Source organism: Cervus elaphus, chromosome 11 (assembly GCF_910594005.1).
Source record: "Cervus elaphus chromosome 11, mCerEla1.1, whole genome shotgun sequence".
NCBI lineage: Eukaryota > Metazoa > Chordata > Mammalia > Artiodactyla > Cervidae > Cervus > Cervus elaphus.
Window position 1 is genome coordinate 100259366 of NC_057825.1, and position 23926 is coordinate 100283291.

The 23926-nt window shown below is 55.0% G+C and overlaps 1 protein-coding gene across 1 annotated transcript; it reads left to right on the forward strand.

The window, feature by feature from the left end:
- Positions 1-14165: 14165 nt before the first annotated feature.
- LOC122702672 lies at positions 14166-23515 on the forward strand. The gene is made up of 5 exons (XM_043916348.1): positions 14166-14202; positions 20897-21037; positions 21154-21241; positions 22001-22071; positions 22610-23515. Exons 1-5 carry the CDS (start codon positions 14175-14177, stop codon positions 23062-23064), a joined length of 783 nt encoding a protein of 260 aa, XP_043772283.1. The 5' UTR covers positions 14166-14174; the 3' UTR covers positions 23065-23515.
- The last annotated feature ends 411 nt before the right edge of the window (positions 23516-23926 follow it).

The window sequence follows — 23926 nt, forward strand, 5'->3', positions numbered from 1 at the left end:
CGTCATCATCCAGTATGGGGGAGGGACAGGTCATCCCCGTCCAAATCCTCCCAGATCCCAGAGGGAGAAGGGGGATCGGCGTGTCTTCACCTGCCGGTCAGCATAGCCAAAGCAGAACACCACGTGGTCCAAGACTGTTTCTCCCTTAAAGTCCATTCTTCCTTGGTGGGCTTGATCAGGTGCGGATGAAAACACAGATGGGTTAATATCCCATGTCTCAGGCCATCTCCGGAAAAGCCAATTCATACTCACTTCTGTTTCCCCCTCCTTCTAGCCTAACAACTCCCAGGGGGTCAAGAATTTCACAGCAGATGGGACACCTCCTGGGGGAGGTCAGAATATGAGCATACAAGGACCAGTTTCCTATCCTAAAAATCCCCTGGCGATCGCTGGTAATAACTTTCCCCAAGACGGCGTGGACACACCTCCTAAATGACCTTCACAAATTCCCTTCCTAAGCCCTAGTGCGCTCGTCGACCTGTGTACCAAGCAATCGCCGCCTGCCTATTCCAGGCTCCTGTGGGTCCCCGCTCCTTCTTGTCCCTCCCAGGGGGGTGATCAGGCCCCCTCTTCCACCCTGCCGGGTGGGCTCCTCCTCACCTGAGCGCTCAGTTCCCCTGCTGCCGTCCACTACCTGCTAACGTGAAAGGTCCGGGTGTTGAGAAGCAGAATCCTTCCAGAAGGGTGAGGCGCCTTCCCCCCTCTAGAAGATTCAAGTCACAAGGCCCTGGAGTAGTCCCAAATGGGACTTGTCTCCTCAAAGTGAGGAGGTTCCCAGCCCATGCACCAAATGTTGTAGCCACGTGTTCCAGGAAACAAACTCACTCAGAAGGACAATGCAGATAGTGGAGTGCAGTTTATTACACCGGCGGGCCCAAGGCAGAGTCTCCTCTTAGCCAAGGACCCCAGCCAGTTTTTGTGAAAACCTTATATACCCTAAGTGTACTTGCTCAAACCCACCTCCCCAAATTTCTAGAAACTAGTCTGGACAAGGTAAAAGAGAGATACAATCAAAGTTAACCCATGATTCATGTGTCACAAGACTAGATAAACAGTGGATATTTATCAATAGGCCTGTGGCCATATCCCGATAAACATAATGAAATTTACCAGTTTGTTCTGTTATAGAGATAATTAACATGTTCTTTTAGGCAATGGAGAGTCCAAGACCAAGCCCTGAGGCTCTTTCATCCGGGGGGTCTGGTTTCCCATTGGTATGCCACTTCCATAGACACCGGGCACAGAGTTCAGAGTCCATTGGGAGGGTGACCATGCGTGTAGCCTAATGTTCGTAGCCTGGGCGAAGACGGGGTCCATCTCTGTCTGTTTCCTCCTTCAAGCCCTCATATTTCATCTGAGGGTGAGTGGCTCAATGAGCTGAGCTCAGACCAGCAGAGATATGGGGGTGGGGCGCAGCCCTTCTCCTCCCAGGAGTACTCTTGGTGAACGCCCTGGAGGTGAGGGAGGGGACAGGAGGCAAGCGGGTGAGCCATCTTGGCCAGGCACTTTCTGGAAGGCACTTTCCTTAAGGAAAGGCACTTTCTTCCACCTTCTGGAAGCCCCTTTCCTTAAGATGCCCTGGGACTCCTCCCTTGGTGGTGCAGTGGCTAAGACTCCGCACTCCCAATGCAGGGCTCCAGATTCCAGCCCTGGATAGGGACCCACATGCTGCAACTCAGAGTTTGCATGCTGCAACCAGAGACCCTGCATGCTTCGACAAAGATCAAAGATCCCACTGCAACTATGACTTAGTGCAGCCAAATAAATAAATTCAAAAAAAATTTCTCTGACCAAAGGAAGGCACCAATAGAGAAGACAGAGAAGACACAGCGAGGGGAGCTTAGGAAGACCTCTCCCCTCATCTGTATCCACTCTGTGGGAATCTGAGTCCTTAGGTCACAAGGAATAACCTTGAAACAGAGTTTAGACACAGCCCCTGCCTCAGGCCAGCTGCTGAGAAATCCAGGGTGCTGGGAATTCCTCGCTGGAGCATTGTTGCAGGAGGCACAATCCACCAGCTTAGAAGGTACTCATGGCAGGAGAGCATGGCCTTGCCAGCAAGAGTGTAGGTGGAGGGAGGCTCATGGGCCCATCAGGCCCTTGTGCCTCCCCATCCTCCGTCTGATCTCCATCTTGTGTGTTTTGGTGGAGGGGGCGGGTCTTCCGGGAAGGGGACGTGCGACCTGCTAATGAAGTTCCTGCTGCCTCGGGAGGAGGCATCTGCCCAGCTGGGGTCGACACCAGGCCCTTTCATGGCCCCTGCACAGGCTGGGAGTTCTGCACAGAGGGCCTGGTTGCTGTGGGTGGCAGGACTGGCGTGGGATTTCCATGCCAGCGAAAATCACAGGGAGAGGTGGGACAGAGGCCAGGGTCACACCCTGCTTCTGGGGTCATCTCTCCATCTGTTTCTGGGTGGGGCTGGGTCCCTCTCGGGGCCTTGATGAACCTGTTTGCCCATGAGGGATCACCCCCAGCTTGAGGATTCACCTCTGCCCCACTCCCACCCCAGCTCCCAGGAAAGTCCAGACATAGAGATTCCTGGAGTTAATCAGTTGCTCTTAGAGTCGACATCATGGGCAGATTAGGACTGTTTTCCTAATCTTTGTACCTCAGTGCAGATGCAGACCGGGTCTGGGATCAGTTTAGGGCCCTCTGAGTTGGACAGTGATGAGAGGAGTAGTGACTGCTGTGAGTCATTAGGGCCAGTGCCTGACACACGTCATCTGAGATTGGAGAGATTGATGTACCCATTTTACAGCCAAGGAAACTGAGGCCAAGGGAGGTTGAAGACCTTCTTTGAGATCACCCAGAGAGTTAAGTCGCTCAGTTCTGTCCGACTCTTTGAGACCCCGTGGACTGTAGCCCACCAGACTCCTCCGTCCATGGGATTCTCCAGGCAAGAATACTGGAGTGGGTTGCCATTTCCTTCTGCAGGGGATCTTCCCGACCCAGGGATCGAACCCAGGTCTCCTGCATTTCAGGCAGATGTTTTAACCTCTGAGCCACCAGGGAAGCGGACACAAATCCACTGAATCTCATCTCAACTGTGGCACTCACTGGCCTCAGTGCCCACCTCCTCAAGACCGGGGAGCAGACCCTGGGGCCCCCAGCCCAGCAAAGCCCCTGCCTTGTGTAAGTTGGGGGGTCTCACCTGCAGAGACCCCCATGGCTTTGGGGGGAGCCTTCCTGCTGCTGGCACTGGGCAGGGAGTGGGAGGTCCCCACCCTTCCAGGCTCTGCTGGCTGTTGGCAGGGCGCAGGGAGCACTCGGCTAAAATTAGATTCTTCGTGCTCCTGCATCCGCATCCTCTCCTTCTTCCGTCCGGCAGTGGCGTGTGGGGATGGTGGTTGTCAGAAAGCCAGGGCTTGAGGAGTCTTGGTTGTCAGCTTGCACCCTCCCCGGGGCTCACTGCCTCTGATCTTCTCACACTCTTGCTTGGCCTTTGGCCAAAGGCTCTTGCTCTTGGCTTGACCTTGTGACCATCTATTGATAACAGTGATCTCAAAGGGAGAGGCACCCCCCTGGTGATACCCACCCTCTACCCCTGGGGATCCACCCTGCTCCTTCCTCTCTCTCCCCTCTTTTCCCTTCTCTGGCTCTCCCCACTTCTGGGTGCTCAGGGGTTTTCTCCACCTTCTCTCAGCCTCCCCTCTGTCTGCTGCCGGCCCTCTGACTCCTGCCTTCCCTTTGCGGATGGGCCTGGCTCTTCCTGGGGCTGGCAGGCTCCGTGGACCATCGTGATGGCAAGGGGGCCAGAATGCACTGGGGACCAAAAGCAGAGTCTCCCTCCCTGGCGAGTCGGAGTTATTTCTGGCTATTTCTGCAGCCCTCTGGGGCCCCTGGGCTCCCCCGCAGGCAGGGGAGGTGCTGGGCCCCAACCAAGTGTGCAAAGGTCCTGACCTCTCGAGTTCCCTGGGGAGGGGGCATGCCCCTTTTGGAGTCAGGCGGGGTGGGGGAGTGGGGGGTGGGGAGCTCTCCGATCTTAGTGCAGCCAGGGCTCGGATGGAATGCCAGCACCTCCAAACGGCAGGGGACCTGGGCTGCTTCAAGAGGGAAAAGGGCTGGGCCACACAGGCAGTGGGGAGCCCGGCTGTCCCCGAGTCGTCCCTGTTCCTACCCCAGCCCAGCTGCCGCTGGGAGGGAGGGAGCGTGGGAGGCTGGCTGAGCCTACCACTGGGAGGGTTAAACCCGGCTCTCCCTGTCCCAGGGCATAGGAGGGTGAGCGTGGGAGGCTGGCTGAGCCTACCACTGGGAGGGTTAAACCCGGCTCTCCCTGTCCCAGGGCATAGGAGGGTGGGCCGGGTGGTCACAGACAGCAGGCTCCCTGGTCGTCAGGTGTCCTGGGACACAACTGTCCGAGCCGCAAATCCCAGCTGTGGCCTCTCCACCCCTTGCTGGAGTTAAGGTGGGCACAGGGCTGGCAGCCCTCGGAAGGACTTCCTCGGCTGGTTCGGAGACACTGGCCAGGGTCCAGAGGCTTGGGTCACGGCCCCAGCCAGGCTGCCAAATTGCTGTGTGACGTTGGGCAAATCCCTTCACCTCTCTGGGCTTCAGATGCCTCATTGTCTGGTGGAGTCAGACTAGAGCATGATTCAGATGATGTCCTGGGGCACAGGGCATGGAGAGCAGAGGGAACTGAGTCAGTGGTCTCCTGCCCCCACCTCACCCCTGTCTATTGTTCAGGAAGCAGCTCCCCTCCCTGCCCACCAGGCTTCCTCCTCTGCTGGAATTTAGGGCCACCATCTCCTCCCTGGCTGAGGCTCAAGTAATGACCCTCAGTCACTTCCTTGGCCTGCTTGTGACACCTGTGTCCCAGGGAAATCTAGGTGGCATGAACCTCAGAAGGGCCATCTTGAAAGACGCTCCCCCAAGGAAGGCTGGGGGCTGGTGGGACGAGGGAGGGGGTAGGCATGTGCCTGGGGGTGGCGGCAGCAAGCCTGTGCTTGACATCGTGTCTGAAGTAAGGCTGGAAGGGGACTTGAGTTGGGGGTTGGTCACAGAGGAGGAAGTGAGCCCAGGTCCTCCAGGAGGGGTAGGCCAGGGAGGGGTCTCCCGGGGAAAACAGGCTCCCATGGGGTCATAGCCTCAAATGATGCAAGGACAAGATGTGGTTCTTAAGGAACCCCTGCGGTGGGCACAGGTGCCTACAGGCCTCCCGGGTGAGGGCAGGGACTCATCTTCCTTGATGCCCATTCCTCGCCTAACAGCACAGTGCGGCACGGAGGCGGTGCACAGAAACATTTGTTTTCCCAGTAATTTGGGACAGCCTTGGCCTTGGTCACCTAAGGCTGGGAACCCTGCGCCCCGGGAATGCATCTCTGATTGGATGTTTAATTTTTCTGCTTTGATTTGTTATGTTTTTCCCATAGTTTCCTAGAGAAATTCTCTTGGAAGATTCCATCCTGGGCTTGGCTGAGTTATAGGCAGAGAACCGTCCTGTGGAGCTGGGGAAGCACGGGGGCATCCTGGGAGGTGGTGGCAGGGCCCTGTCCCAGAGTGGGGACAAGCAGACGGAGCAGGGCAGAGGGGGTGCAGTAAGGGACGGGGCCTCCCGGGTGACCCCAGGGCAGCATGAAAGCAGCACTTGGATTTGCAGATAAACCTGGCTCCATCGTCTACTGGCTATGTGGCCTCAGACAAAGTGCAAAATCTCTGAGCGTCAATTGCCTCATGTTTAAAAATGGGATAAGGTTAACTTCCTTAAGACTGGGAAGGTGTGTTGAGAGGAAGAGAGGATACATGAAATGTCCTAGTAGAGAGCAGGAGTGCAGAGTGGGCATGAGAAGGGCAGAGTCATTATGAAGACCCCTCTGGAAGCCCAGGTCTTCTCCAAGGTGAGCTGGCTGAAGCCGCTGACCCCAAGTGTGCCCTGACCACTGTTCAGTGGCCGGACAGAAGAGGGTGGACTCTGCCCTGGAAGATGGCCTTATCCTGCTCATGGAGTCTCTTCTACCCGCCTTCCCTCACCCCATGCTTCCATGAGCTTCTGCCAGGCTTTCTCTAGTGTGTAGCTGAGAGGGAAATGTTCTCAGGCAAATATCAAACACACCACACCACACCTGTGCCCACAGCCTTACTAATGCCCATGACAGACATTAGTAACAGAGGCCAGCACTCTTGAGCTGAGGCTACAGGGGTGCCAGGAAGGCATAATCAAGTGATTGCAGCTAAGGTACAAGAGGAAACCCATTTGTGTCTCAGGTTTAAGGGGAGTCCTGGCCTTGTCCTCTGTAGGCATGGGGAAAGGGCTGATGTGAGGGGAGCCTCTGGAATGAGAAAGGGAGCCATCTTTGGAGACGTCTAGGATCCTGGCACTGCTGCTGCAATCGGGGCACCCAGAGATCAGATGTCAGATCCCAGGAGGACCCCAGAGATCCTGAGAAAACTGCATATGGAAACACAGTTTCCAGCAGAGGGGAGGTCCGGGAGCAGATTTCCAGGATTGAGGCCACACATCCTGGCGGGAATTGGGTGAGAACGGGGGTTTTCCTGGGCTTTCACACCTTCCTTTTTTGCTGTACCTTGTGGCTTGTGGGATTGTAGTTCCCTGACCAGGGGTTGAACCGGGGCCCTCAGCAATGAAAGCTCGGAGTCCTAAGCACTGGGCTTCCAGGGAATTCTCTGGGCTTCACACTTTGACCTGGGCTGGAGCAGAGCAGTAAGAGTGGGAAAGGGATGCTGGGGCCCCTTGGAGGTCTTATTCTCTCAGGAGGGTGCAAAGCGAGGCAACCATCCGGTTCAAGAGCCACCCAGTCCCCACAGCTGAATGGTCTGTTATGCTGCTTGTGAGTTTGATCACCCGGTTTGAGCAGACTTGTTGCTCCCTGTGCTTCAGGAGAGGAACGTGAGTTTCGTTTCCCTTCACTTGTACAGTGCTCCACAGCAACGGGGCCAGTCCACAGTCCCCATCCATCCGTGAGCATTATCACTCATTGCACCTACCCCGTCTCTTCCCCAATCAAGCACTCACCTCCCTTCCCTGCTGTAAGCTTTTTTCTCACCACTTGTCTCCAGCTATCACACTATCTATTCCACCTACCTATCTGCTCCTTACCATTGTCCCCTCCTGGACTGTAAGCTACGAGAGGGCTGGGATATTCACCTTCCTTGTTCACTGTGCATCCCAGGACTGACTGTGCCTGGCAAAGAGTGAAAACACAAGGGATTGCAGTCAGCTGCCCCGACGCCAGTCCCCAGGGCACTAATGTGTCCCTGGGGATGTGGTGAGGTGGAGAAAGTCACAGTTATTTGAACTCCTCCCAGGGAGGGAGGAATAGTAGGCAGATGTGGGCTGTTGGCCGAATCATCTTTGCGGAGCCCAGATGGTGGGCTGTGAGTCCCCCCCAACCCTCCACAGCACAGCTTTAGCTTGGCAGAGTGGAGCGTGCAAGTTTGGGGTGGAAGGGAATTGCTGGGACGATGGAGATGGGCAGTGGTGGTCCCCAGTGATGCCTGCTGCCCCCACGCCCATCTTGGCTACCGTCTTGGGATGGATGGCTGGTCCAGGATAAGCAGTTTGGAGGCCCCTGTGCTGAACTTCCCTGGACACCTGGGTCCCCTCCTGCCCCGCCCTTTCAGCGTGCCAAGCTCTGTGACCCATTCAAAGGGCTACAGACAGAGCCAACACTGACAAGGTAGTCCGAGCGCAGGTTGGAAAACAATTTCCAGACCCAAAGCATTTCAGAAGGGAGTGAGTTTATTAAAAACAAAGAGCAGAGATAACGTGAGTGCTGTGAGCTCAGCGTGCCGACCTCCTGACAGACCAGGGAGAGCAGATGAGACACTGTTAGAGCAGCGGGCTGACTGAAGGGAGAGCAGATGTTTTTCGTGGGCTAGTAGCCAATTTCTATAGCCTCAAGGGAAAGAAAATTCCTATGGAATGGTAGTATTAAGCGATTGGTTGGGACACTATAGGATGTACCGGGGTGGGCATTTTTGCCTAATTGGGGGTGAGGAAGCTAGCTTTTAGTGATAATCAGGGTGGCTTTTAGCAATGGTCACAAAGGGGCTCAGACAATTTCAGAGATGACCTTGACTCTGAGCTCCCGTCTGTGGCCTTGGTGCAAGGCCTTGCCCCTGTGGCCTTGGGCTAGGACTCCACAAGCACCAGCCTGAACCCTGGTGCCGAGCTGTGCCGCGGTGGAGGAGGGGCTTCCAGCACAAAGTCACAGAGCGCTGAGGGTTGGAGTGCAGCAGGGCTGGGTCTGGGTGGGGGCAGGAAGCTGGAGCAGGCCTGCTGGAGGTCACACTCAGCAGAGGACTGGTGGCTGGCGTCTCAGGCGGGAGAGGGTTGGGGGGGGACAGTGGGCCTTACTGTCCGGGCTGTGGCTCGGGTGTGCTGTCCCCCACGTTCTGAGATGCCTTCTGGCCCCAGGCTGCCTCTCCCAAGGGGCAGGGGGCAGGGCAGGGTGAGGTCTGGGGCCAGCAGCCCTGCTCCAGAGGCAGCAGGCTAAAAATAAATCGGGATGTCAGGGTCTCCTGGCTCCAGGAAGTGGGGAAGAGTGAGGAGTGTCAGGAGGAGGAGGGGGAGGGAGGAGAAAAGGGACAGAGACACAGCCGCAGCTGGAGGCCTCCCGTGAACTGGTTTGTTTATTTTCTTCTCTGGTCCAGAAGTCTCTCAGGGTCTGGGTGAGGGGCTCTGGTCTCTGCGGACCTGTGGGTGTCCTCAGGCCCCTGGCTACCCGCCCAGCACCTCATTTCCCATGCATTCCTTTGAGACCCTGTCAGTGGAGACTCTAGTGGTAAAGACTCCACCTGCCAATGCAGGAGACCTATGAGACTGGGGGTTCTATCCCTGAGCTGGAAAGAGCCCCTGGAGGAGGACATGGCAACACACTCCAGTATTCTTGCCTGCAGAATCCCATGGACAGAGGAGCCTGCTGGGCCACAGTCCATGAGGTCGCAAAGAGTCAGACACGACTGAAGTGACTTAGCATGCAAGCACGCAGTGGAGAACAGGAGGTGGGAACCATGCTGAAGGAGAAGGGGACCAGATTACCAAGCCCCTGTTTGGAGGAAGAGAATGATCCTGGGAGCATCAGTCTCCTCTCTACCCTCCATCCCAGGTGCAGAAACTGGGCCCTGCGGTTTAGGGACTTGCCACATAGCTGGTGATGCCTGGATCTGCGATCAGAGCCCAGGTCTCCCAAACTCAGGTCACGGTTCTCTGCGGGGCTGAGGGGGCTTCAGCTCAGATCTGGCCCAGCCATGACCCAGATGCCCTTTGAGGAAGGGCAGGCAGTGGGGAAGGACCAGCGGGTGTGCCTGGACTCATGAGAGGAGGCTGGTGCCAGCCACGCCACACATCGTCAGGGTTCACGTGGCACCCACTCTGCCCACCTGTCAGGCTTCCATAACCTCAAGGACTTGGCTTGTCAGGGACTCCAGAGGTTGGGGGCAGCTTTTCAGATGCCGAGTGGTTACCTGGTGAGCCCGGCACCTTCCGCCCCTCGGCTCAGGGGTGATGCCAGTGTGGAGCCCACCGTTCACCTTGGATGCAGAGCTCATCTGGGTCACATGGATGCAGCCCCTCATGTCTTGACCTCTGGCCTGGGGCAGGGGGCTCAGAAGACACAACCCCCACCTCCGGCTCTTCCCAGAGCTCCTGACCTCTCCCTCAGCGCCCCCGCCCCCCTAGTCTTCCCTGTGACCAATGCACCACCTCCCACCCTTCTCTCTCATCCCCACTCAGGAGCGCCTACACTGGGGTGAAACCTGACGATGCAGAGGTCACGTGCCCTGGCAGCTCCATGCTGGGCCACTCTTGCTCTTCTGGGGGCCTTTGGCTGTTCACCTATCCCCCCACCCCACCTCGTCACTGTGTGAGGGAGCCGTGAGCCCCTCGGGAGGGCTGGTTCAGGCCCCGTGCCGCCTGGATGGACAGGAGACACTGAGGGGAGGCCTGGGCTGACAGGCAGCTTCCGGGAGGGATCCCGCGCAGGGACATCCGCCCCTTGATTTCATCTCCTGTTCCTCTTCTTTCCCTTTGTTTTGTCAAGTCTGTTGATAAATTCTCCAGAAAGTCTTTTTTTTTTTTTTTTAATTCTCCAGAAAGTCTTAAAATTCAGCCCCGTCCCACCAACTGTAGTCCATTCCATTAGTGATCTCTTACACACACACACACACACACACATGCACACATGTGCACACACACACTCACATGCATGCACACCCACACATGCACACTTGCACGCACACCCACACATGATCCTCCCACCCCTCCGCTAGCTCCACACCCCAGTGGTAAGTGCTTTGGGAGCCCCCAGCCCTTTAGCTTTCTCCGCTCCCAGCTGGATCAGGCCTCGGCCCTGGCGAGCCTTTCCAGGTTCTGGGGCAGTTTCAGGGAGACGCTGGAGTCCTGGAACAGCCCTCAGAGTGGGCCAGGACAGTGTTAAGAGGACCCTGCTCTCACCCTGACGCCAGGCAGGCCGAGCTCTGAAGGCCTGTGAAAGGCCAGAACCTCATCCTCCCAGAGAAAGGGATTACTAACAAACGTGCCCTCCCGCAGAGGCCAAGCATGCACTTCCTGGCTGCCCGCTCGCTCAGGCACGCCGCATGGCCCAGCACCCCTTGGCCTGGTGACCTTGAAGAGGAGGTCAGTCTGCAGGCTCTGTGGGTGTGAGGCCAACAGCCCGGCGGATGGAAGCAGAGAGTAGCTGCAGACACTCAGGCCTCGTAATGAGGGCTGCCCGCAACGGCGGGGAACCGGATGGGAGCCTTGTCCTCTGAATTCCCCAAACCCCTAGACTCGGGACCCCCAGAAAACAGAGCCCAGGTCCTGCCATCACCCTGCAGAAGCCCGTTAAATTCCTGGAATCCTACGGAGTCCAAAGAGCTGCTTTGCCACCTGCTCCCTGATAGCTCAGTAGGTAAAGAATCCGCCTGCAGTGCAGGAGACCTGGGTTCGATCCCTGGGTTGGGAAGATCCCCTGGAGAAGGGAAAGGCTACCCACTCCAGTATTCTGGCCTGGAGAATTCCATGGACTGAATAGTCCATGGGGTTGCAAAGAGTCAGACACAACTGAACAAGTTTCACTTTCACTTTCCATATCACAAAATTAACCCCATTAACATGTGCAGTTCAGTGACTTTTAGTATAATGACAAGGCTATGCAACCAGGGCTTCCCTTGTGGCTCAGAAGGTGAAGAATCTGCCTGCAGTGTGGGAGACCTGGGTTTGATCCCTGGGTTGGGAAGATTCCTGGAGGTATGGTTACCCACTCCAGTATTCTTGCCTGGAGAGTCCAGTGGACTGTATAGTCCATGGGGTCGCAAAGAGTTGGACACGGCTGAGCGGCTTTCACTTTCCGGCTCAACCAGGCCTGGAGCAGCCCTGGAGTGCGGCATTATCAGGTGCTGGGGCTGGCATCTGCTCCTGATTTCCTTGGGGGAGTCACTTCTCTCAGCCTGTTTTCTCTAAAATAGAATTATTTTTAGACGAAACGGGATGGTGTCTGTAGAGAACCAGTGCATTCAATATCTTGTCCCTCGCTTTCTTCTCACCCACAAATGCTGTCTCGGGCCTTTTCCAGCAGGTGCTGGAGGGTGACATGTTCAGGGATGGTCCATCTCTAGGCCTGCCCAGGTCCTGGGAATCATCCCAGAGCGGCCTTCAGATACCAGCTTATTTGCTGTGTGACCCCAGAAAAGTTACTCAACTTCTCTGACTCTTGTACTGCCGTCTCTAAAATGAAGCTGTGCGGTGCCTTGCTCAGAGGGTCGTGTAGAGTTAAGTTGTGTTGATGCTGTCACAAAAACTGTGCCTGAGTTTGCTGTCAGGCTAGGTGGGATGGAGAGGAGGCAGGGTCTGGGGATGGGGGTGTGGTTCAGAATTTTGCCCTGGGAAGACTCTTAGACTTTAAAGATCCTGGCTCAGCTGAGGCTGGGATGAGGGTCTGGCATGGGATAGGGGCTGATGGGGTCCTGGGGCTGCCTCCAAGACCCCTCTTCCCTGGGCTGCAGCACCAGCCCAGGCTGTTCCCTCTTCTGTCTGTTATTCACCACTAATTGCCTTAAATGCTACATCTGTTGTCATGACAACATATCCATCTTTAGGTAAAAGCCCTGTTTGCAGGGGAGTCAGGTTGTCTCCAGCCCCACCTCAGGGTCCCCCCGCTGGCTCCCTCCCTCTCTGCTCCCTCCTTCTATTTGGGCCTTGTGAAGAGGCCACTCCTGGTTTCTACATTTGCAGAATTCCTCTGTGCCTTCCATCTTATCTGTCTCCTATTGGGTCTCATTCCTCATCTCTCCTCCTTTCTCCCCTTCTCTTTGCTTTTCCCTGGATCCCGAGTCTCTTAATTCCCTTCTGTCTCTGTCTCCCTCCTTCTCTCCCACCCTTGGGTGCAGCAGGATAGCATGAAGGTGGCTAGAATGGGTCTGTGCAGGGGCTTCAGGAAGCCTGTGGGGGCTCCCTGGTCTGCAGTGAGGTGAGCCCAGGGTATGCAGACCCCCAGAGCCTCCAATCCGTTTGGTGTGTGGTCAGGAAGGCCTCCAACTGCCCCTGCAGAAGCGTGGGCCCAAGGGGCTGTCTTTCGTCCTTCACCCCCACCCCCTGCCTTCGGCCTGTCCCTCTCTGGGGCTTCAGGCTGTCCCTCCCTGTCTTCTCTCCCAGGGGCCTTGCACACTTACTGAATGTTCACTACACGCTCAGCACCATCCTTAGGGCATCCATCCAGGAAGCCTTGCAAGAGTTCCAGGAGGTAAGTGGTTTTCTTCCCTTTTACAGGCCAGGAAATGAAAGGTCAGAGAGGTTAAGCAACTTGCTGGAAGCCACACAGCTGGTCAGTAGAGGAGACAGGAGTTGACGTTCCATTCCAGAGCTGATGCTCTTAACCACGGTGCTCTGAGAGTGGTCCTTGTCACTAGGCGCTCACTAAGTGTTGGGCACTATGCCTTGAGCAACATTTGGAACTCCTTTAGCTCTTGCAGCAACCCTACAAGTTGGGAAAACGAGCATCTATTTTACCAATGAGAAAGTTGGGACACAGAGAGGTCAAGCATCTTTCTTAAGGTCACAGTTGTCAGGGTTGGGGAGCAGGATTTGAACACGGGCCTTTCCGCCTCCAGACCCTGGGCTCTTAACTCTGAGAGCGCTTGTTTCCCTCTTCCTCTCCTGTGGGGAGGGGGCCACAGCAGAGAGAGGACAGCATCTGAGGGGCAAGGACACAGCTGCCCATGCACCAGCTCCCTCGGTCTCCTCCCTGGCCCCAGGCCCACCCAGGGGTGTTTTTTGGGAATCAGAAAGGAAGCCGTATGGTGACAGGTGACCACAGTGTCTTCTTCTTTGTGGAGCTCCATGCAAGTGGGGAGAAAGTTCCAGGTCACCAGGAGAGGCCCCTGATCCCGTAGCTCCTTGTGGGCCTCCAAGAGCCCACATGAGCTCCCCGAGCCTCCTGGGGCCCCAACTCGTAGGGTCTTCCGGGGCAGGAGGGCCGACACGACTGAGGAGACTGAGCTGTCAGAGCCTGTGGGGCCCCAGCCTCAGAACACGCTCTCCTGGCCCAGGCCGGCCAGGAACATCCACGCCCTTCTTGCCCTGCTGCTCTGGTCCCTAGAGAGCAAGCTGGGCTTGGAACACGCTGTCCCCGAGCAGTGTGGCTGTCGGGATGATGGAGAGGCGGGTTATTTTTAACAGCGGAGACTCATGGGCGGACAGGGCCTCTTCCAGGCCAGGGGAAGAGGCTTCGAGGGAGGGCGGGGGCCAGAACTCCAGGTCCCCCCTTCCCGTCCCCACCCTCCTGCTCCGTCCTCCTGGCTCCTAGGCCTGAGAACCCGAGAGTTTTCAGCAGGCCCGGGGCTTGGTGGGATCGTTGGGTAGAGTGGCTGCCACCTGGCTGTCACCCCCAAGGGGGGCCTGGCGGGGTGGGAGCCCCAGAAGGGCCTTTCCCTCCTCAGCGCCCCTCCCCTGCCTCTGGCCCTGCTTGTCTTTCCTGCCACACCCCCCACCCCCGCCAAAGACTGATTGATCGATTGATTCTTTGGCTGTGCTGCATTTTGGTTGCTGCGAGCGGGCTTTCTCTAGTTGTGGCAAGTGGGCCTACTCTTTTTGGGCTGAACAGGCTTCTCATTGCGATAATTTCTCTTGTTGCGGAGCATGGGCTCTAGAGTGTGGGCTCAGGAGCTGTGGCTCACGGGCTCAGTTGCTCCTCAGCATGTGGGATCTTCCTGGACCAGGGATGGAGCTCACGTCCCCTGCATTGGCAGGTGAGTTGAGGGGGATTCTCAACCACTGGACCACTGAGGAAGCCTTCCTGCCAGCCTTTTCTGTGCCTCTGAGGAAAGATGCTCATTCTTCAGAATCCAAAGGCTCTTCTCAGCTCCAGCTAGAATACACAGCGTGATGAAGCGCAGGCCCTGTCCCCAATTTCCTTGGGCGCCCCAGGGCTCACTCCCAGCGACCCTAACGCGGTTTATAGGTCCCACAAGGAGCCAGGTCCATGCTGAGCACCTGGCCTGCCTTCCTGCCTCTTGAGGAGGATGGAGAGGCTTTGCCAACCCCCATGTGGATGCCAGATCCTTCAGGTCTTGGCCCTCCCCCACCTTCCCGTGTGACTTTCAAAGGACACAGATACCTTGTGGGAGCAGTCTACAGCTGGGTGTGAGCCTGGGGCTGGGAGACCAGGACCTCACTTCTGTCCTGCTCTCCTGCCAAGTGAGTGGGACGCACCCCTCCCCCTCTCTGGGCCTGGGGCTCATCATCCAAGCACTCCTTCTGTTTTTTAAAAGTTTGTTTTAATTAATTAATTAATTAGGCTAGGCTGGGTCTTATTTGTGGCATGTGGGATCTAGTTCCCTGGCCAGGATCGAACCCAGGCCTACGGCTCTGGGAGCTGGGAGTCTTAGGCACTGGACCACCGGGGAAGTCCTATGTATAGATTTTTGAGAAGCTGCCAAACTGTTTTCTAAAGCAGCTGTTTTTTAAGCCAAACTGTTTTCTAAAGCAGTCTTGCCAGCAATGGGTAAGTGTTCCAATTTCTCTGCAGCCTGAACAACACATTTTATTGTTTAATTAAAAAATTAAAAAAAAAATTCTGATGACTTCCCTGGCAGTCCAGTGGTTGGATTCTGTGTTTCCACTTCAGGGGACATGGGTTCAATCCTTGGTTGGGGAGCTAAGATCCCACATGACATGGAGCACAGCCAAAAAACCCAGTCTGTTCACTGGCCTCTTCAGTGGATATGAAGTGGTATCTCACGGTGGCTTTGTTTTTCGTCTCTCTAATGACTAGTGACACTGAGCACCTTTTAATGTGCTTTCTGCCCATTTATGTGTCTCCTTTGAAGAAACAGCTATTCAAGTCCTTTGCCTATTTTTAAGTGGGATTATTTATCTTTTTATTATTGAATGGTAAAAGTACTTTATATATTCTACAAACGAGATCTTTTCAGATCTATAAGTATCTGATTTGCAAATACTTTTCCCCAATCTGTAGGCTTTGTTATTTTCACTTTCTTGATTGTGTCCTTTGATGTTAAAAACTTTAAAAATTCTGATGAAGCCCAATTTATCATTTATCTATTTCCTTCTTTTTTTTAGACATTAAAAAAATGTATGTCTTTTTAAAAAATTTAATTATTTCTTTGTTTTTGGCTATGCTGGGTCTTCCTTCCTACGCGGGCTTCCCTCTAGCTGTGGAGAGTAGGGGCTGCTCTCCAGATGTGGTGTGCAGGCTTCTCGTTGCTGCGTGGTTCGCGCTGTGTGGCTTCTCTTGCAGCTTCTGGCTCCTGGGCTCTAGAGCACAGACTCAGTAGTTGAGGCACACAGGCTTGATTGCGCCATGGCATGTGGGATCTTCCCGGATCAGGGGTCAAACCCGTGTCCCCTGCATTGGCAGATGAATTCTTTACCACTGAGCCACCAGGGAAGCGCCTACTTTTTTCTCTTTTCGTTTGCGCTTTTGATGTCATATCTTAGAATCCATTGCCAAATCCAAGGTCATGAAGATTTACTCCTATGTTTTGTTCCAAGGGTTTTAGTGCTTATGTTTGGATATTTGATCCATTAGGGGTTAATCTTTGCATATGCTGTGAGGTAAGGGACCACCTTCATTCTCTGGCATGAGGATATCCAGTTGTCCCAACACCATTTATCAAAAACATTATTCTTGGGGAGCTCCCTGGTGGCCTCGTGGTCAGATTCTGGGCTTTCACTGCTGTGGCCTAGGTTCAATCTCTGATCAGGGTACTAGGAGCCTGCAAGCTGCATGGGGTGGCCAAAAAAAACAAAAACAACAACATCAAAAACTATTCTTTCCTCATTGAATGCTCTTGGCATCCTTGTTGAAAGGATGTAGATACATGGGTTTATTGATGGACTCCTGGTTCTATCCTATCAGTCTGTATGTCTAGCCTATCTGGATTATAAATGTATTTTGTTCCCTGAAGAAGTCAGGCTTGTCTCTTCACACTTGCTGTTCCCTTTGCCTGGAATACACTTCTGTTCAGTTTTTAAAAAAACGTTTATTTATTTATCTTTCGCATTTCTTTTTGGCTGTGCTGGGTCTTCACTGCTCCTTGGGCTTTCTCTAGTTTTGGAGAGTGGGGGCTGTTCTCTAGTTGCTGTGTGCAGGCTTCTCACTGCTGTGGCTTCTCTTATTGCAGAGCATGGGCTCTAGGGTGCCCAGGCTTCAGTAGTTGCTGTGTGCAGGTTTAGTCACCCTGAGGCATGTGGGATCTTAGTTCCCCGACCAGGGATCGAACCTGTGTCCCCTGCATTGGCAGGCGGATTCCTAACCATTGGACCACCAGGGAAGCCCCTCCTTTCAGTTTCACATGACTCCTTTTTATCATTAAGACCTTCTGCAAATGTCTTATTATATAAGCCTCTGCTTGTCACTCTCCACCACATTCTGTTTTATTTTCTTCATAGAACTTATCATGCTTGAATCTGTAAACTCCATAAGAGCAGAGTCCTCTGTCCTAGTTATTGGGCAGAAGGTGCCTGCACTTAACAGGCCCTTAAAATATCACTAAATGGGCAAGTCACTGTTCCCTGGCCTGGAACGCCCTTCCAGCACTGATTCAAATGCTCCCTGTCTTTTAAGTTCCCATCCCAAAGCCATCTCCTCCCTGGAGCCTTCCCAGTCTCTCTGTGTTGTGGGGGAAAGTTGCATAGGTGGGCTGCCTGTATCTGACTGAAAGCCCACTGGGGCCGGGCCTGCCTCTACATCCCCTATTTGCACCCCATAGCTGGGACAGAGTGAGCCCTTGCCACCGACAGGCTCTGGTCCTGACCCTGCTCTGAGTACGGGGGGCTGGGGTGAAGGCAGATTTGGGTGAGGGACTTACCAATGGGTAACATTTAAGCTGAGAGACAAAGTCAAAGATGATTTCCCAGTGCTTAGCCTCAGCATCTGGTATGACCATTATTTTCAGGGGACCTGGTGTGGAGCTCAACAATGAGTTCAGTCTTCCACTAGCTGACTTAGAGGCCAAGTGGATGGACAGAAGTGCTCAGAGGCAGTCAGGATCCTGGGCAATCAGATTAGGAGGTGGCAGAGCCAGTTTCTAAGGACTACGAGCCTACATGTGGCCTGTGAGGTGAATACGGGATACTCAAAACCCCGTAAATTAGACTACGTTAGATACACATGAGGAAGCTCAGAGAGGTGAAGCAACCTGCCCGGGGGCACACAGCTCCCAAATTGGAAAGACGGAAGGTACACCCAGGTTTTGGACTGCAAAGGCTGCCTATTCTGGAGAACTAGTGCCGCCGGAGTCCCTTCTGCCCGGGAACTGCCCTGGACCTCTGTCCTGCAGATGCAGCCGCTGAAGGCAGAGACGGGGTAGGACGAGGCTCCTGAGGCTCACGTATGGGGGAGGTGGTGAAGTCACACTTCGGGCACCTGCAGAAGCTGTTTGTGAAGGGATTAGAACATCGGTCATGTTCATGTGGGCACGGGCTTGAAGGTGTGACCTCATCAGCCTGCGTGGCTGGAGTGAGAAGAGATCCTATGGTGAGACAGCCCAGGGCCTCTCTTTGGCCAATCGCACTCTTCTCTGTGCTCTTCCTCAGCCCCTCCCCGCCAGCCTTCTTCCACTCTTCCCCGGGGGCGGGGAGGAGAGGGGCCCAGAGCCCACTTGCAGGCGAACCGCTCAGCTGCCAGCCTTCCCTGCTGCCCTTTGGATGTCCTCTCTGGCCGCCTCTGCCTGAGGAGGAGGCAGCTGTCTGGGTCCCCCGGGTGTGCGTCTGTGTGTTGTGCGTGTGGTTATAACCTCCTGGTGCTAGAGGGACCAGTCCACCATGTGAGGCTCCCTTAGAGGCTGGTTTTTTGGTGGTTATTCCTGCCGTCCCTTTCCTCTGGTTTGGTGGGATGGAGCCCTGAGTCCGCCCATCAGGCTGGTTCCCCACCACCACCCCAGACCTGAGCAACAGGCTCTGTTCACGGACACGGCTGCACCCAGAGAGGAGCCAGAGCTCTCCTCCCCAGGGAAGGGATGGCGGGGGGCTGGCGCGGGGGTGCAGTGGGAGAGCGGGCCGGGAGCAGAGGCGGGCAGGCGGGAGGGGTAGCAGCGCTGCCTCTTGCCCCTGTTGCTTTGTGACCTCAGGCCAGCCCCCTCCCCTCTCTGGGCTGCAGCCCGTCCTCCTGGGGTTACAGAAGCACAGTGCTCACAAGGTCCTTCTTGAGGATGAGGCGAGGTGATACAAGTCAAGCCCTGGGGCTTGGCAGGGGCGGCGGGGTTACGGTGGTGACTTCAGTTAGCCGGGAGGGAGGTGGAAAGATCGCGGGCAGGAGGAGAAGGGGACGAGAGAGGACGAGATGGTTGGATGGCATCACTGACTCAGTGAACATGAGTCTGAGCAGACTCTGGGAGATGGTGAAGGACAGGGAGGCCTGGTGAGCTGCAGTCGGTGGGGTCGCAAAGAGTCAGACGTGACTGTGTGATGCAACAGCGGGTGTTCAGTGGATGGAGTGAGGCTGGGTGAGGGGAAGAGCCAGCAGCTGTGATCAGGGTCAGAGGCTGGGGGAAACCCCACAGGAGTTCCCCCCACCTCCCCTTGAGGGGCGGGAGGAGGGAGAGGATGTTACCAGGCAGTGGAGGGGGACGAAGGGGGTGTTACAGGAGCTGGTACCTGGCCACCAGGTGGCCCATATACATCAGGAAACACCTATCTTTATCCCCAGTCACTCACGAGCCCAGATCCAGGGCTAGATGACCTGCTGCCCCACCCACGCTTCCCTGGGGGAGGCCCCCCAGTCTCTTTGGTGGTCCACCCACACCCATGCCATCTCCCACTGTGAGGCCCTGGCCTAATGAGGCTGCTGGGAGACAGTGTCCCTGCAGGGCCCACTCAGTCTGGGTTAATGGCTCCTCACTGGCCCTGAGCGATGTCCTTGGCGCCTGCAATGAAGAAAACATGGTTATTGGTCCCTCCGCCCCTGCAGCTCCCAGATGCTTGCAATAGAATTACAACCTCATATCCACCCTCCTGGAGCCAGGGTGCCCTTCAGCTGCCCTGGGGATGGGGCTGGCTGTCCTGCCTAGGACCCCTGCAGGGACCACCTGGATGAGGCTTTCGTGATGGCCTGGGACAAAGGAGGATGAACCCTGAAGCTAGGGATCCAGAGACTTGGCTTCTGGATCACCAGAGACCCTGGGCCACTCACTTGACCTCCTGGCCTGGTTTCCTTACCCTTCGCTTCCCCCACCTCTCTCTCCTTGGCAGCCTTATCTCTTTGGAGCCCAGACTTGCCCATGGCACTTCTTGGCTGCTGTCAGTGGCTCCTCACTGCCCAAGGACAAGGTCCAGACGTCCGGTGCCCCTCCAGGGCCATTCCTCCCCACCCTTGCATCCCCCAGTTACCTGCCGTGCCCCCAAGTTTCCCAGTTCCTCCAGGTGAATGGGAGGCAGAGCCTACAGTTAGGGACCTGGGCTCCAGATGGATTGCTCAGGGCTGAGCCATCCATGTCTCTGAGATCCTTGGGTTCCTCTTCTTCCTGCACGCCCATTAGACTGTGTTTCCCAGCTCCCTTGACCTAGGAATGACTCGGGCCAGGGGAAAGGGGTCAGCGCAGACCCATACCACTTTTTTGGTCCATAGAAATCTACCTCCTGCAATCCTCCACTCAGTTTCCCCCTGTAGCAACTCAAAGGCCACAGGCTAAAGTTAGTGGCACCAGGGCATGAATGGAGTTTGGGTCCCTGAGTCATGGCTGGGACGTGAGCTGCCTGACTCACATGGAACTGTGATGTGAGCTATTTCTGCTAAGCCACAGAGATTTCGGTGTCCTCCTAAGTGGGCCTACCCCAACTTCCAAAAATCTTAGGAGGAACCGCAAATCGTGTACCATGAGACTCAGTTTTCTCATCCAGGGAATGGGATGATAATACTTCCCTCATAGAATTATGGGATGGGGTGACTTTGGGCACCCAGAGCTTAGTAGCTCTCAGTAATTGAAGCTATTTGACGGCAGCCCGCGGTCTTCACAGGTGCTGTTTCCTTTACCTGGCTGTTTCTCCTCCTGCTTATCCACTCCGGGCCTTGCTGCTCAGAAAGAGCCCCAGCTTCAGGTCTCCCCTGCCTGGTCTCTGCAGCCTGTGGACACACTCTGCCGGCAGTTTCCTCGCTGCAGCCTTCTCAGTTGTCTGTCTGTCTGTCTGTCCCTGGACTGGACCCTTCCAATAGCCTGTGTGGAGCCTGGCAGAGCAGGCCCTACAGGTGGCTCTTTGGTTTATAAAACATGGTTTGTCTGTCCTGTCCCTCAGGCTGGGACCAAGCTTGATGGGACTGAGGCCCTCATGGGAAACTGCTCTGGAAAGTGGAAAAGTCTCCCTAAGACTCTGGGGGTTAGTTCCTTGAGCCAGAGCAGCCCCGTCACCCACTCTCATCACAGCCCCACTCCCGAGCTTATCCACATGAGTTCTCGGCCTGCCTTGGTCCTCTCTGTCTCTCAGGCCTAAAGACAGCAGTTGCCAAGGCCACTGGCCCCAAGCAGAACTCAGGTGAGGCCTGTAACCCCGGACCCAAGACGCGAGCCCGCTGGGGGCTCCTACTGACCGTTGGGCACTCTTCACATCCTTCATCTCCTCCGTCAGGTGACGGGGTGTGGCCGCCTCTCTGCCCCTGTGACGTGAGGGGTAGGGGTGGGAGTCGCCCACAGGAGGCCTGGGGTCGGGGGCGGAAGGAGGAAAGTGTGTACCTTCTTGTTCAGCTGTGACCTGGCATGTGAAAGGACGAGAGGGGACTCTGCCGGGTGGGTGCTGGGCCAGTCTCCCCACCGCCACTGCCCCAGCTGCCAGGTAAGTCTGGGGGGGAGCCTCCCCAGGGGGAGGGCGCCTCCGCCTGAGGCCATGGGGCACGGGCTGGACCCCGAGGTAACATTTTCTTCCAGCATCTCCTCCTCGCTCTATCACTGATGCTTCAGATCCTAGGTGGCTCCTGAGTGGAGGGGCAAGGACACAGAATGAGCTACCAAGGTCACCGTCCCCAAGATGGTTCCAATTTGCTGTGAGGGCAGCGATTTGCCCCAGATGGAGCCCCAGTTTCTCCTGGGGGGCTAACCCAGTGGGGTGAGGATGCTCTGCAGGGCATGCAGACAGGACTTCTGCACCAGAACCCACGATGGCCCACGGCCACTGTCCCTGCAGGAACTCTGCCCATTGCCCTCCTGTTGGGAGGCAGCCTGGGGAGTGGCCACCGGGTCTCCTTGCCCCCAAGTCCACCTGCCCGAGGAGGTGCCTGCAGGCAGCCTGAACGGGCAGGAGAAACACCAAATAACTGATTTCCAACACCATGATCGACACTGACACTGATGGACTTCTAAGCAGAGGAGGGGGCTGGGCTCAGCCTTAGCTCTCCATCCCCGCCAACACCGCAGCTTCAGTCTTCCCTTCTCCTTCCCTTCTCTCTCCGGGTCCGGCCTCTCCACCGAACCTCCCAGCCGCATCATTTCCCTGTTTGTCCATGTTTCCAGGCCACGTTTTTAAATGGCTCAGCTGCCATTTATGTAACTGTTCTCTTGCTTTGGGGAACTTAGGTGGTTTCTGTTTTTTTTTCAGCACAACAGAAAATGCTGCATGGAACACTTTGGAACACAAGTGCTTTCTCCTGCATGAGCTTGGCTCTCCAGGTGAGATTTCCAGAACTGGTGCTGCTGGCTCAAAAGGCTTCGAGGTTTTCAGTCAATACATATTGGGGTGGAACGACCCTCAAACCTGGTCCCTCCATCCTTAAGACGACTAGATGAGCTGCAGAGGGGGGAGGTGGCCCAATGAAGGTGACCCGGCAGGTTTGTGGGGCTGCTCTTTCCTCTCCTTGAAGCTTTGTGGTCTAGAAAAAGAGGACCAAACTGCTGCAAATAATCCTCCAAGGAGATTTAAAAAAGAAAATCTTTATTGATATATAATGCACATATCCTTTGCATATTCAAAGGATATACAAAGAATATACATATATGTGATATAATTCACATATCCATTGCATCTCTTTATTGAGATATCATTCATAATATACTATATAATCTACCCAAAGTGCACACTTTAAGGGCTTTTAGTATGTTCACAGAGGTGTACATTCATCACCACAATCAATATTAGAACATTTTCATCACCTGAAAGAAATCCTCGTATCTGTCATCTCCAACATCTCACACCACTTCCTCCCCCCAGGCCCTGGCACTGAAATCCACCTTCTGTCTCCATGCATTTGCCTACTCTGGACATTTCATATAAATGGAATCACACAGCATGTGACCTTTTGTGACTGGCTTCTCTCACTAGCATCGTGTTTTCAAGATTCACCCACGTCGTGGCCTGTGTCAGCAGTTCATTCCTGTTTATGGCCAAATGATACTTCATTGAATAAATATACCACCATTTGTTTATCTACCCAACAGCTAATGGACATTTGGGTTGTTTCAACTTTTTGGAGCATGCCTGGTTCTTGGGGTGGGCTGGGGGAGGGCTCAGGCCAGGCTCAGGCGGGGCTTCCTCTCCCTTCACCCAGCTCTGCTTCCAGTGAGTCTCCCCCTCACAGCCTGCAGGGAAGTGCCAGGAACCCGCCCCTCGCGGCTCCGTCTCCCTGGAGTGTGGGTGGTGGTCTTCACTTGCTAACTCTCCTGTAACACTTCGGCTCATATCCCCATCCCCACCCTGGTCTCCTCCCTTCCTTCTCCATCATTTCCCACCTGCTCTGTGGTGTGGAGAGACCATCACAGCCCCTCTGATCTCCTGCTGCCTCAGCCTGCCTTTTTGAAACATCACTTTCTGCCGCCACAGCTTGCAAAGACTTTTTCAAACAGGAACATGCTTTCTCCTCTCATCAGGCTGGCTGGGGATGTAGTCTGTGCGGCCACTCTGGGAAGCACCTGGCAGCTCCTGAGCCACACGTGTGTGTAAGTCTGGAGCCACCATCCCATGCTGGGGGTTTCCCAGGAATCTCCCACCTGGATTTGTAGGAAGCTGCATGGAGGTTTCTCATGGTGTTATTTATGGCCCTGACGACTAGGATTAAATTAGTGGTCCAGGGACTTACCTGGTGGTCCGGGGTTAAGACACTGCACTTGCATTGCAAGGGGCCCAGGTTCAATCCCTGGTCAGGGACCTATTTCCCATGTGCTGCAACTAAAAATCCTGCATGCTACAATGAAGATCAAAGATCTTGTGAGCCGCAGCTAAGACCTGGTGCAACCATATATAAATTAGAGATCCAAAAAGATAAACGGCAAGTTCCTACAGGGACCTATATTCAGTAAGTCCCTGTATAGCACAGGAAACTATATTCAACATCTTGTAATGAACTTTATTGAAAAGAATCTGAAAAAAAGAATATGTATATAATTGAATCACATTGCTATACACCAGAAACTAGCACAACATTGTAAAGCAGCTATACTTCAAAAAAAACTTAGTGGTCCAACATCAGAGTACAGGTAGGTGCGGGCCACGGGCTTCACTGGTGGCTCAGCTGGTAAAGAATCTACCTGA

Coding starts and splice junctions, on each gene's coding strand:
- LOC122702672 (XM_043916348.1), top strand. CDS start 14,175: ATGGAGCTCACGTCCCCTGCATTGGCAG. Junction 21,038..21,153: donor TCCTTCATCTCCTCCGTCAG/GTGACGGGGTGT, acceptor CTTCTTGTTCAG/CTGTGACCTGGCATGTGAAA. Junction 22,072..22,609: donor GCATGAGCTTGGCTCTCCAG/GTGAGATTTCCA, acceptor TCCTCCCCCCAG/GCCCTGGCACTGAAATCCAC.